The 12,760-nt window shown below is 46.7% G+C and overlaps 1 protein-coding gene across 4 annotated transcripts in view; it reads right to left on the reverse strand.

The window, feature by feature from the left end:
- The window catches only part of PAPOLG (poly(A) polymerase gamma), a 246,617-nt gene that overhangs the window by 174,857 nt on the left and 59,000 nt on the right, over positions 1–12,760 (reverse strand). For 3 of the 4 annotated variants that reach the window (XM_029593721.1, XM_029593722.1, XM_029593720.1), the window contains exons 9-12: positions 12,509–12,647; positions 8,560–8,632; positions 801–921; positions 61–145 (exon numbers count right to left, since the gene is read on the reverse strand). In XM_029593721.1, coding sequence (XP_029449581.1) covers positions 61–145; positions 801–921; positions 8,560–8,632; positions 12,509–12,647 — 418 coding nt within the window. Of the gene's footprint in view, positions 1–60; positions 146–800; positions 922–8,559; positions 8,633–12,504; positions 12,648–12,760 lie in introns of those variants that run through there. The other variant, XM_029593723.1, reaches the window with a different exon arrangement.

The raw sequence follows: 12,760 nt of genomic DNA on the forward strand, positions 1-12,760 counted from the left end.
TTTACAGCTACTAAAAAAACCCCTCACTAACTTAAAATCAAGTGCTAGTTTAATACATACCTGTACTTCTGAAAAAAGTTTGGCAGTTCTAGTAATTTTGACCAGTCTGACTTTCCTTGTAAGATTTCATCTGTGATAGCAAGACCTATGATGGTAAGCAATAAAAGGTTTTTATCAGCCATAGTATCCTTTTTATAGCCATAGGAGATTCTGTTACTCATATTTATTCAATTTGTTATATGCTGTTATATAATCTCAGGAGAGGCAGTTTAGAAATATGAAAAAAATGGTGGGTCCTGTGGGGAAGAGGGTTTGGCATGCTAGCTGTCTTTAAAAAAAAATTTTTTTTTAAAGCTTTGATACAGTTGTAGTACCAGACTGTATATCCTGACTATACAAAATCCTCTTACAGCAGTTTAAAATCTGTTTAATACAAATGAGAATTTTTGTATCTTAGAGGCTTAGAGATAGTTGAGACATTAAACAATGAGATTCCTTTCATGTATTCAAGTTAAAAGAGGCAGGACTTAGTTTGCCTTTGTGCTATTAAAATAAGTTGACAACTTATGGCATTATTAAATGTTGTCACTCTTGATAAATGACATCTAGCGTTTACAGCTTTTCCATATGGAGACTCATTTTGGCTCAGCTGTTCTGAACTACTTCTGTAGAAGCTCCACTGCAGTGTCCTACTTGATAAAAAAAAATCTGACAAGACAACTACAATGTGGTACACTAATGCCAATAAAACCTCTCCCCCTCGACATGTACCAAATAAACTAGGACATGGAACAAGTTACCTTGTCTGAACTCTTCTACCATTACTGTTCGAGATGAAGTGGACACATTGTATGTAGAATTCTGCTGTGGATAAGCTGGTGTGATTATGGGCATGAGGTGATATCTGTCAGCTGGATTTACCTATGAAATTGTAAAGTCCAAATTTAACATTAAGATAGCCTCTCGCAGTATTTTAGGGCTCACTGGTGCTAAATGCTAAGAGATGGAACATTAATTTAAGTTACAACACAAAGTAGCTTTTTCCATAGAATGAGAAGCTGAAGGTAGGCTCAAAAGAAATGAACACTTCAGAAGGTGGACACACGGAACAGATTTCCAGCAGAGATGATAGGAGCCAGAACAGTGGCAGAATTAAAGCATGTCTGGGATAGACTGAATAGGCAGAACAAGTTGGCATGAGTGTATCAAGAAGTCTTTAACAACATTCTATGTTTCTATATGATCCTTTGACTTAACTGGAAATAGCAATTTTAGAACAAATTAAAATAGTCTACCAGACTTTGTATATATATTTTGGTTTTTTTTTAACTTTTCAATCATATGTTATATTTCAAATCAGAAACAATTGCCTGGTTTAATAAATCAATATCCAGGCAATTCAAAAAGTGTCACCATATATAATGTTCAACTATAGTTAACCCTGTGAAATTTAAGAGCGATTAGTGTCCATAAATCTTGGTCTGTCTCATTTTCTGGTTTATGACTCAACTGAACCACCCAAGGGTTACTTAAAACTAATGATTTTTATCTAGACTTGAAGCACAAAGTTAGAACAAATTATATTCTTTTTTGCTATTAAAGTTAGTCTATGTAATTTACAATTTAGTCTATTTTGTGCTCTAAGGACAAGTAGTATTTCAGAAAGCCACACTTCACTGGGGACATGGCTGGAATAATATTTGGTTGATTCCAAGTTCTGAGTCTGGTTTGCCTAAATGAGGGATTTGGACTTGTAAAATATCAGATATACAAATTTGCATCCATGATATTTTAATATGGCTGCACAGTGAAAAGCATAGAGGTAAAGTCTTATGTATTAGCCAAGAAGCAGCTCCAGAAATATCTTTAAAATCAGATTTATGAACATTTTGTTCCTATGCTGATTTATTGCAGATTTTGAATGCCTGTACCTTGCGTCACACATACAAAAACAAATAGCCTGATACTAAATTGAACACAACAGCATCAATATCAAAAGATTTAATTCAAAATCTCATCTCAATCAACCCTGTGAATAGGGCCTATAAATCTATCAAAATGCCTGATGCCAGATTCCTAGTGAGAGCCAGGAATCTGGCAATTCAGGCATTTTCATCCATTCGATACTAGATCCTATAAATAGAGTCTTAGAACCCACAACACTAACCAGTATCTAATACAATTAGAAATCCTAATGATAAAGATGAGCTTTACAAGAGCAGATAATTTCAATTTTCTCCAGTATAGGATTTGGAAAGGCATTCTATAATAACGCAATAAGATCAACTTTTCACCAGCCTTCATTCACTACAAGGCAGCATATTTCCTGACCTTAAATATAAATATTTAAGCCAGAGAAAGGGTATAGCTCCTGTTCAGATAAAAATATTGAACCTAGGCTGTCCCAGTGGCAGTGTTGTGCTATTCTATGCAGATGTTCCCCAATTTGGTCTACTAACCCCTGGGTTGGTAGTACCTAAGCAAGGGAGTCATGGTCACTGTTAAAGGATGACAATTTGTGTATATCAGAATTGCTTACCTGTAATAGGTGTTCTTCCAGGACAGCAGGATGTTAGTCCTCACATATGGGGGTGACATCGGATGAGCCCTATCATGGAACACTTGTCAAAGTTTCTAGAACTTTGACTGGCACATTGAGCATGCCCAGCATGCCACCAACCCTGCATTCAGCAGGGGTCCCCCTTCAATTTCATTTGTAGCAAAAAAGTACAAGAGAAAAATAAAGAAAACGTAAGCGAACCCAACTCAGTGGGGTGGCGGGCAGGTTTCGTGAGGACTAACATCCTGCTGTCCTGGGAGACACCTGTTACAGGTAAGCAACTGCTTTCTCCCAGGACAAGCAGGATTGTAGTCCTCACATATGGGTAAATAGCGAGCTACAGGATGCCCGAATAGAGAGAACCTAAAGTACCCAACGTGCAACAGGCACAACAGGGGTGCTGTTGGTTGTGAGGGCAGCCTGAATTTCAAGTTGGGTTTTTAAACTGTAAACAAGTTACGTAGGACAGACTGGCAAGATGGAGTTTTGCCTGCCAGCCTTGTCGAGACAATGAGCTGTGAAAGGTATGGAGAAGACTCCATGTGGCAGCTCTACAGATATCAGCAATAGGTACGGAGTGGAGGTGCACCACAGACGTTGCCATGGCTCTGACCGAATGCGCTTTCATGCGTTCCTGTAACGGAAGGCCTGCTTGTTGGTAGCAGAAGGAAATATAGTCTGCCAGCCATGTGGACAGGGTCTGCTTGCCCACCGGAACTCCCAGTTGTCAAAGGAGACAAAAAGTTGGGTGGACTTCCTATGGGCTGCAGTGCAGTCTAAATAAAAGGCAAGTGCACATTTACAGTTCAAGGAATGCAGGGCCTGCTCACCTGGGTGTGAGTGAGGTCTTGGAAAAAATGTAGGAAGTATTATGGATTGATTTACATGGAAATCAGAAACTACCTTTGGCAGGAATTTAGGGTGAGTGCGGAGTATCTCATGACCATGGAGAAATTTTGTATAAGGTGGGTTAGTTACCAGTGCCTATAGCTCTCCGACACTGCGAGCCGAAGTTATAGCAACCAGAAAGATCACTTTCCAAGTGAGATGTCTAAACTCACAGGAGTGTAGGGGCTCAAACGGAGGTTGCATGAGCCTTGCTAACATTGAGGTCCCATGCCGCAATTGGGGGGACGCAGTGGAGGCTTTAACTAGAGTAAGCCTCTCATGAAGTGCCCTACAAGGGGTTGTGCCTAAAGAGGGGCATCTCCTACAACTTTGTGGTAAGCAGCAATGGCACTTGTACTCGAATGGAGGAAGTTTGTAGTCCAGACTAGAGAGGTACCAGAGGTAGTCTAGGAACCGTGTTGTGAGGCAGGAAAAGGGATCTATTTCTTTTGTTGTGCACAAGGAGAATCTTTTCCACTTGGAACGATAAGATTTTCTAGTAGAAGGCTTTCGTGAAGCTACGAGGACCTGGGACACATCGTTAGAAAGGTTAAGGGATTGTAGAATCGACCTTTCAACATCCATGCTGTCAGACAGGGCATGGAGGTTTGGGTGACGCAACAGTCCACTGCGTAATGAGAGTTGATGTATGCACAGGCGAATTGGTTGCTGGACTGAGAGGTAGGATGGGAAACCAAACCTGTCGCGGGGCTATGAGGATCATTGTGCCCCGGTCTTGCCGTAGCTTCACGAGAGTCTTGGTGATGAGTGGAAAAGGACGGTATAAGTATGGAAGACCTGTTTTCCACGAGTGGGCAAAGGCATCCCTCGGTGTTTCGCGGCTGCGGTGTAGAGAGAATTGGTCTACTTTGCGGTTGTGAATTGACGCAAAGATTTCTACGTGCGGGCGACTCCACTGGTGGAAAATTCTGTTCACTACAGTGGGGACTTAGGGACCATTTGTGGGGATGGAAGGTCTGATATAGTCTGCCACCACATTGTCTACGCCTGCCAGGTAGGTTGCTCTCAGTTGCATGGAATGGGAGAAAGCCCAGGCCCATATCTGTGCTGCCTCCTGGCATAGCAGGTAAGAGCCTGTGCCCCCTTGCTTGAGATACATCGCTACCTGATTGTTTGAATCAGGATTACCTTGTTGGACAGGCAATCCTGAAATGCGAAAAGGGCATAACGTATTGGCCAGAGTTCCAGAAACTTTATCTGGTGATTTGCTTCTGCTTTGGTCCAGGTTCCCTGGGTTTGTAGGTCATTGACATGGGCTCCCCAACCCATGTTGGAGGCATCTGTGGTCAAGATAATCTGAGTATCTGGAGTTCAAAAGGGTAGTCCTATCTGAAGACTGGACTTCTGTATCCACCAAGCTGGCTGGTTACATGGACAATATGTGACAGATTTTGGTTTGACTGGAACCACTGGGACTCTAAAGTCCATTGTGTTACTCGCATGGCTAATCAAGCCATTGGAGTAACATGAACCATATATGCCATCTGCCCTAGCAAGGTTAGCAAGTGACAAGCTATAGCGCTTCGGCGAGTCTGCATTGCTTTGGCCAAGGTTGACAGTTTGTGCGCTCAATCCCTTGGGAGGTACGCTCTGGCTTGAATGGTGTTTAGATCTGCTCCAATGAACGATACGGTGCATGATGGAGACAGATGTGATTTGGGGTAGTTTGAGAAACCCCAAGGATTGTAATAGTTGTATGGTAAAACGGAGGGATTAAGTACTACCTCCTTGGATGGATGGACCTCTGAGCAGCCAATCTAGATACAGATAGATACTGCGCTGTCTTAGGTAGGCTGCTACTACTTCCAGGCATTTCATAAATACTCGGTGTGCTGACATCAGGCCGAAGGGGGGAGCACCTGGTATTGGAAATACCTTTCACCTACTATGAACGAGATTTTAGATGAGGTGGGGATATGGCTATATGGGCATAAGCTTCCTGAAGATCTAGAGAGCAGAGCCAATCTCCCTTTTCTAGGAGAGGGAGAATAGTGCCCAAGTTAACCATTTTGAACTTTTCCTTGCAGAGGTGTTTAGGGTGCGGAGGTCCAGTATAGGACATATGCCGCCCGGCTTCTGGAATTAGAAAATAAAGAGTGTAGAACCCTTTTCCTTCGCTGCAGTCAGGGAACCAGTTCCATGGCAATGGACTGCAGGAGGATTGAGAGCTCTGCTTCGAAAAGTGGGGTGTGCTCGATTAGACTCCATGCCGGACATGGTGGAGAGTCTGGTGGTAGTGTAAGGAAATTTAGATGGTAACCGTGGGCAACTACCAAGAAGATCCATTGGTTGGTGGCGATTGTGCCATTTGTTGGCAAAGTGGCACAGGCAGCCTCCCACAGGAAAGATGGTTGGAGGAGGGGGTTGACTGCTGCTCTCTAGAAGGGAGTCAAAACCCCGAGGCAGGACCAGTCTAAGGGGCTGGTTAGGTTTTTGGGGATCTGTGCCGACGAGACTGACCTCTGAAGGGGTCTGGTCCAGCGAGTTCACGACGGAGGAGAATACCTACATGGTTTATAGGTTAGCCTTCTAGGTTCTCATCTAAATGTTGGTTTGGTGGTAGACAAGTAGTCTGAGGGGACAGTGGACAGTTGGCACAAGGTCTCATGGTGGTCTTTGAGTTGCGCTACTGTCTCCAGAATTTTTTCAAATAAGTTGTCCCCTAACCTGTCCTGGACTTGTCGTAAATCAGAGGATTTGAGCTATGCCCACCGCTAACACTCTGGAGGCAGTGTCAAAGATGTCATACGCTGCTCTGACCTCGTGTTTCCCAGCATAGAGACTCTTCTGGAGGATGGTAGACAATCCTTGGAATTGTTCAAGCATGGTCTCAGTGGAATCTTGGACTTGTTTCCAGAGATTCCTGGTGTATTGCGTCATGTATAGCTGATAGGCTGCTATATGTGCCATCAGTATAGATCCCTGGAAAACTCTTCAACCAAAGGCATCCAAGGACTTCTGCTCTTTGCCAGGAGGGGCAGAAGAATGAGGCCAGGATCTCAACCTTTTTCTGGGCAGATTCTACCACTACTGGAGTGTTGGGGTAGCTGAGCTTTGGAAACCTGGAGCTGACTGAACAAGGTATGTAACATCTGTTTTCCTATTGACTGGCGACACTGTTGCAGGGTGTTCCCAGGTACGGTGTAAGAGGTCAAGCAGAACTTCGTGGACTGGAATTGCTATTACCTCTTTGGGGGCATCCACGAATTGAAGTACCTCCAGCATTGTAAAAGGAGATGGCCTCAGACATCTCCTTAATGAAGCTGGCAAATGATAGGTCCCCTGGAGGGGAGTGGCGTCTTTCCTCCAGGGTGAAGCCTCTGACAGAAGGTCCTCAGAATCTTGAGAATCAGAAGAATCATTACCCTAATGGTCTTATGGTGGGTCTCCTCCATCCTGCGGGCCTTCGGATGGAGGCAGAAGTCCAAATCCAGCTGGATCAGGAGGTGGCACTGATGGAAAAGATGAAGGCACCAAGATAGGAGGCGGCAGCACGATGAAATCTGTTTTCGATGGCCGTCGGGGTGGAATTAAACCCGATGGCCCAGGAATGTTCCAGCATCAGTGGCTCTCAGGAAGAAGAGGCACGATCCAGCTCTTAACCGTCTGAAAACAAAGGAATTGGGATCGATGCTGGTGGCGGTAACAATGGTCTCTGAGGTGCCACTGGTCCAAAAGGAATGGGCACCGATGGAAGTGTACTGATCAGTGTCCATTCTCTCAAGGAGGTACCGGATTAGGCATCGGCATGGGAGTCTGTGCCGGTGGAGACTGAAGCACTGCCTCTTGGACCATCCGGTCCAATTCCTCCCGGAAGGCTGGTGTTTGTAACACAGTGGCCGGGGTTGGAGGCTAAATACGTGATGCCGGAGGAACCACAGAAACTTGTGGAGTCTCAGCTCCCAGCACCACTGCAGGTGGGGGGAAACGCCTCAGTGTCCCGGGTCTTGGACGGTGGCTCAGCCGATGTCTATGCCTTATCAGTGACGGCACCCGATGAAGCTTCGCGTCTGTGCTGACTGTGCTTCTCTTGATGCTCGGCCCGGTCCTTCTCCGGTGCAAAGGACGTCGAAGCCTTGGAGCGGGATGATGGCAGTGACAGCCGGTCACCAGCGACTCGATGTTGCTGAGACGGAGTCAATGACTAAAGTCTGACTGTGCGCTCTTGGCCGGAGTCAATGGAGACAAGCAGTTAGAGGCAAACGGGTGCTCCATCTTCTCTAGGTGGGGGTGGCGGCCTTTAGGGATCATTTGGGCACAACTAGTGCACTGTTGGATGTCGTGGGAAGGCCCCAAGTATAAGAGACATCATAAGGGTCCATGACAGTCCTCGGACACTGTGCACTTCCGAAAACCGGTGGCCATTTTGAAAAAGGGGCGGCGCTTGGTCTGTGGCCAGGCACTGATGGAAACACTGCCGGGAACCAATTGCAAAGAACGTGGTAAACTTACCTGCGTTAGCGGAGGTTGGCTATCAATGGGGACTCTGGGACGGGGAAACATTTTTGAATTTGAGAAAATGTTCATGAGGAAAAATTTGTGAGAAATTCTCAGAGCTCCTAAGAATTGCAAGGCAACTGCTACGCAGAAAAGAGACTGAAGGGGGACCCCTGTTGGATGCAGGGTTGGTGGCATGTTGGGCATGCTCAGTGTGCCAGTCAAAGTTCTAGAAACTGACAAAAGTGTTCCGTGATAGGGCTCCATCTGATGTCACCATATGTGAGGACTACCATCCTGCTTGTCCTGGGAGAATGGATTTATAGTCTACGATAGTGTTCAGAAGGAGCCCTGGTTCATGACTCCCAGCCTCAGGATTTCTCTTCCAATAAGCAGACCAGGGTTTATTAAAATAAGGGAAAAATCCCCAAGTAGCTGTGAATGAAGGCTCATGACACCACAATCTCAGTGCTGGCTCCAACTCAGCTGGAAGGTGGTGGGGGGGGAGGGGGGGGGGGGGAAGTGGGGTGGAAAAATAACAGGGCCAAAAATAGTGATCCTAAAGCTGAAATCAGATTATAATTCAAATTAGGATAAGCAAAGATATCCACGGTCAATAGTAAACTCTTCATGCCACATCACTGCCCACATACTCTTGGATCCCACACTGGCAAGTTTAGATTGCTCTCCTCTGGTTGTTTTAACAGCACCGGATTTGGCCATTCCCTGCAAATAAAAAGTAAATGAATCAAATTGGTTCTACAAACCCATACAGAAAGACATTGCCATTGAGGCACCAGATCAGTGATTTCATACACTGATATGCAAGACTAAACTGCAATTTACCAAGCTAATTAGTGATCCCCTATGCTTTTTAAAGCCAGAAAAATCAAACAGTATATACTAGGGATGTGAATCGTTTTTCAACGATTAAAATTATCGTCCGATAATGTTTATATCGTCTTAAATCGTTATAGAACACGATACAATAGAAATTTTAACGATTTATCGTTACAAATCGTTAAATCGTGTTAGTGCGCACTAACTCCCCGTTAGTGCGCACTAACTCCCCGTTAGTGCGCACTAACTCGATTTAGTGCGCACTAACTGAAAATGATACAAATAAACACTTTCCAGGTCACTGAAGGTCAGTTAGGAATGAATATGTGTTCCTATTGGCTGGCTGCCCTCTTATCTATTGATGTTACCAAGGTTACCACTGAGGTGATGGTTGGGGGGATGGGAAATGGAACTGGAAACTAACGAACACCAACAGAAAATGAAACAAAGTGTTCACACTTCCCAGGTCAGTAAAGGTCACTTAGGAATGAATATGTATGTATGTATTCCTATTGGCTGGCTGTGCTCTTATCTATTGATGTTACCAATATGGTTGGGGGGATGTGAAATGGAAACAGTTGGAAGCTTGACAAAAAAAGTAATGTAATGATCAGCACTCACGTGACTAGAACTTGTTTGTTTATTATTTTTGTTAGCAGGCACCTGAAATGCTAGTGCATGTTGAATTTGCCAATCACTGTGCATTTTAGAAAGGTGGTCCTGGCTGGAACTGTACACAGTTCAAATATATGTAATTGATTGTTGGTAAGTGTATTTTTTAAGTAGCCACACTGGCACCAGTATGTTTACTTTTCCTCCTACTTAACTCACTAGCTCAGCTTTGTAAGAAGGGCTTCTCTGCTTGTGTGTTGTTTTTGTTTGGTGTGAGGAGAGCAGAAACATCAGATCTTTATTCAATCTACTACAGTCATCTCTTACAGTGCCCTATCCCTATTAATACCAGGAGTGTTGTGATCTTCCTGCACACAGTGCCCTAACCCTGATACCAGTCTGAGACAGCTCCCTCCCTGCATTACTAGTGAGAGGCTGGCTTCACAGACAGGGGGGAGCTGCCTGACCCTCACTCCTGACTTCCCCCATGTCCCAGCTAGTGAATGGTGTGTGGGTGAGGGGGGGGGGGGGGAGGATGGTGAAGTCTGAGACAGCTCCCTCCCTGCATTACTAGTGAGAGGCTGGCTTCACAGACAGGGGGGAGCTGCCTGACCCTCACTCCTGACTTCCCCCATGTCCCAGCTAGTGAATGGTGTGTGGGGTGAGGGGGGGGGGGGGGGAGGATGGTGAAGTCTGAGACAGCTCCCTCCCTGCATTACTAGTGAGAGGCTGGCTTCACAGACAGGGGGGAGCTGCCTGACCCTCACTCCTGACTTCCCCCATGTCCCAGCTAGTGAATGGTGTGTGGGTGAGGGGGGGGGGGAGGATGGTGAAGTCTGAGACAGCTCCCTCCCTGCATTACTAGTGAGAGGCTGGCTTCACAGACAGGGGGGAGCTGCCTGACCCTCACTCCTGACTTCCCCCATGTCCCAGATAGTGAATGGTGTGTGGGTGAGGGGGGGGGAGGATGGTGAAGTCTGAGACAGCTCCCTCCCTGCATTACTAGTGAGAGGCTGGCTTCACAGACAGGGGGGAGCTGCCTGACCCTCACTCCTGACTTCCCCCATGTCCCAGCTAGTGAATGGTGTGTGGGTGAGGGGGGGGGGGGAGGATGGTGAAGTCTGAGACAGCTCCCTCCCTGCATTACTAGTGAGAGGCTGGCTTCACAGACAGGGGGGAGCTGCCTGACCCTCACTCCTGACTTCCCCCATGTCCCAGCTAGTGAATGGTGTGTGGGTGAGGGGGGGGGGGAGGATGGTGAAGTCTGAGACAGCTCCCTCCCTGCATTACTAGTGAGAGGCTGGCTTCACAGACAGGGGGGAGCTGCCTGACCCTCACTCCTGACTTCCCCCATGTCCCAGCTAGTGAATGGTGTGTGGGTGAGGGGGGGGGGTGGATGGTGAAGTCTGAGACAGCTCCCTCCCTGCATTACTAGTGAGAGGCTGGCTTCAGACAGGGGGGAGCTGCCTGACCCTCACTCCTGACTTCCCCCATGTCCCAGCTAGTGAATGGTGTGTGGGTGAGGGGGGGGGGGTAGGATGGTGAAGTCTGAGACAGCTCCCTCCCTGCATTACTAGTGAGAGGCTGGCTTCACAGACAGGGGGGAGCTGCCTGACCCTCACTCCTGACTTCCCCCATGTCCCAGCTAGTGAATGGTGTGTGGGTGAGGGGGGGGGGGAGGATGGTGAAGTCTGATACAGCTCCCTCCCTGCATTACTAGTGAGAGGCTGGCTTCGCAGACAGGGGGGAGCTGCCCTGACCCTCACTCCTGACTTCCCCCATGTCCCAGCTAGTGAATGGTGTGTGGGTGAGGGGGGGGGGGGGGGAGGATGGTGAAGTCTGAGACAGCTCCCTCCCTGCATTACTAGTGAGAGGCTGGCTTCACAGACAGGGGGGAGCTGCCTGTCCCTCACTCCTGACTTCCCCCATGTCCCAGCTAGTGAATGGTGTGTGGGTGAGGGGGAAGGGGTGGATGGTGAAGTCTGAGACAGCTCCCTCCCTGCATTACTAGTGAGAGGCTGGCTTCACAGACAGGGGGGAGCTGCCTGACCCTCACTCCTGACTTCCCCCATGTCCCAGCTAGTGAATGGTGTGTGGGTAAGGGGGGGGGGGAGGATGGTGAAGTCTGAGACAGCTCCCTCCCTGCATTACTAGTGAGAGGCTGGCTTCACAGACAGGGGGGAGCTGCCTGACCCTCACTCCTCCGGGGTATTGTGATCTTCCTGCACACAGTGCCCTATCCCTGATACCAGGGGTGTTGTGATCTTCCTGCATGCAGTGCCCTATCCCTATTAATACCAGGAGTGTTGTGATCTTCCTGCATGCAGTGCCCTATCCCTATTAATACCAGGAGTGTTGTGATCTTCCTGCATGCAGTGCCCTATCCCTGATATCGGGATGTGTGCAAGAAGATCACAACACCCCCGGTATCAGGAATAGGGCACTGTGTGCAGGAAGATCACAACACCCCCAGTATCAGGAATAGGGCACTGTGTGCAGGAAGATCACAACACCCCTGGTAATAGGGATAGGGCACTGTGTGCAGGAAGATCACAATACCCCTGGTATCAGGGTTAGGGCACAAGTTCTAGTCACATTGACTGATCACATTACTTGTTTTGTCAAGCTACCAACTGTTTCCATTTCCCATCCCCCATATACTGTCAGTAGGAAACTTGGTAACATGAATAAATAAGAGGGCAGCCAATAGGAATACATATTCATTCCTAAACTGACCTTAACTGACCTGAAAAGTGTCAAATTGTATCATTTTCAGTTAGTGCGCACTAACTCCCAGTTAGTGCGCACTAACTCCCAGTTAGTGCGCACTAACTCCCAGTTAGTGCGCACTAACTCCCAGTTAGTGCGCACTAACTCCCGTTAGTGCGCACTAACTCCCGTTAGTGCGCACTAACTCCCGTTAGTGCGCACTAACTCCCGTTAGTGCGCACTAACTCGAGTTAGTGCGCACTAATCGGAAAAAACGATTTTTAACGATTTTTTAACTAAAAAATCGTGCCTAAGACGATTTTCTTGCCCTGCCACACGATTTCTATCGTTAAGACGATATGGAAAACGATTCACATCCCTAGTATATACAGACACTGGGTTAAAATTATGCAGAAAGTTTTGCAAAAGGTTAATACTTACCATTTAGAAAAAACTAAGAAGAATTTGTGGACAAGGGTCGATGCCACTGCATTTGGATATAACTGACATGTCCTTGCTACTAACATTGCCCAAGAGACACCACCAAGAAATCCAAGCATGTTGGAGTAAATGCCACGCCCTGTAAACAAACTTGCATGCTCAAAATTTCAGATAATGCAACTTGATTTAAATAGAGCAGCAGTACATCCTTACAGAAAATGTTGGTAATACTAGTCCACAATCTATATGTTT

The sequence above is a fragment of the Rhinatrema bivittatum genome, chromosome 3 (genome assembly GCF_901001135.1).
Source record: "Rhinatrema bivittatum chromosome 3, aRhiBiv1.1, whole genome shotgun sequence".
NCBI classification, from domain to species: Eukaryota; Metazoa; Chordata; class Amphibia; order Gymnophiona; family Rhinatrematidae; genus Rhinatrema; species Rhinatrema bivittatum.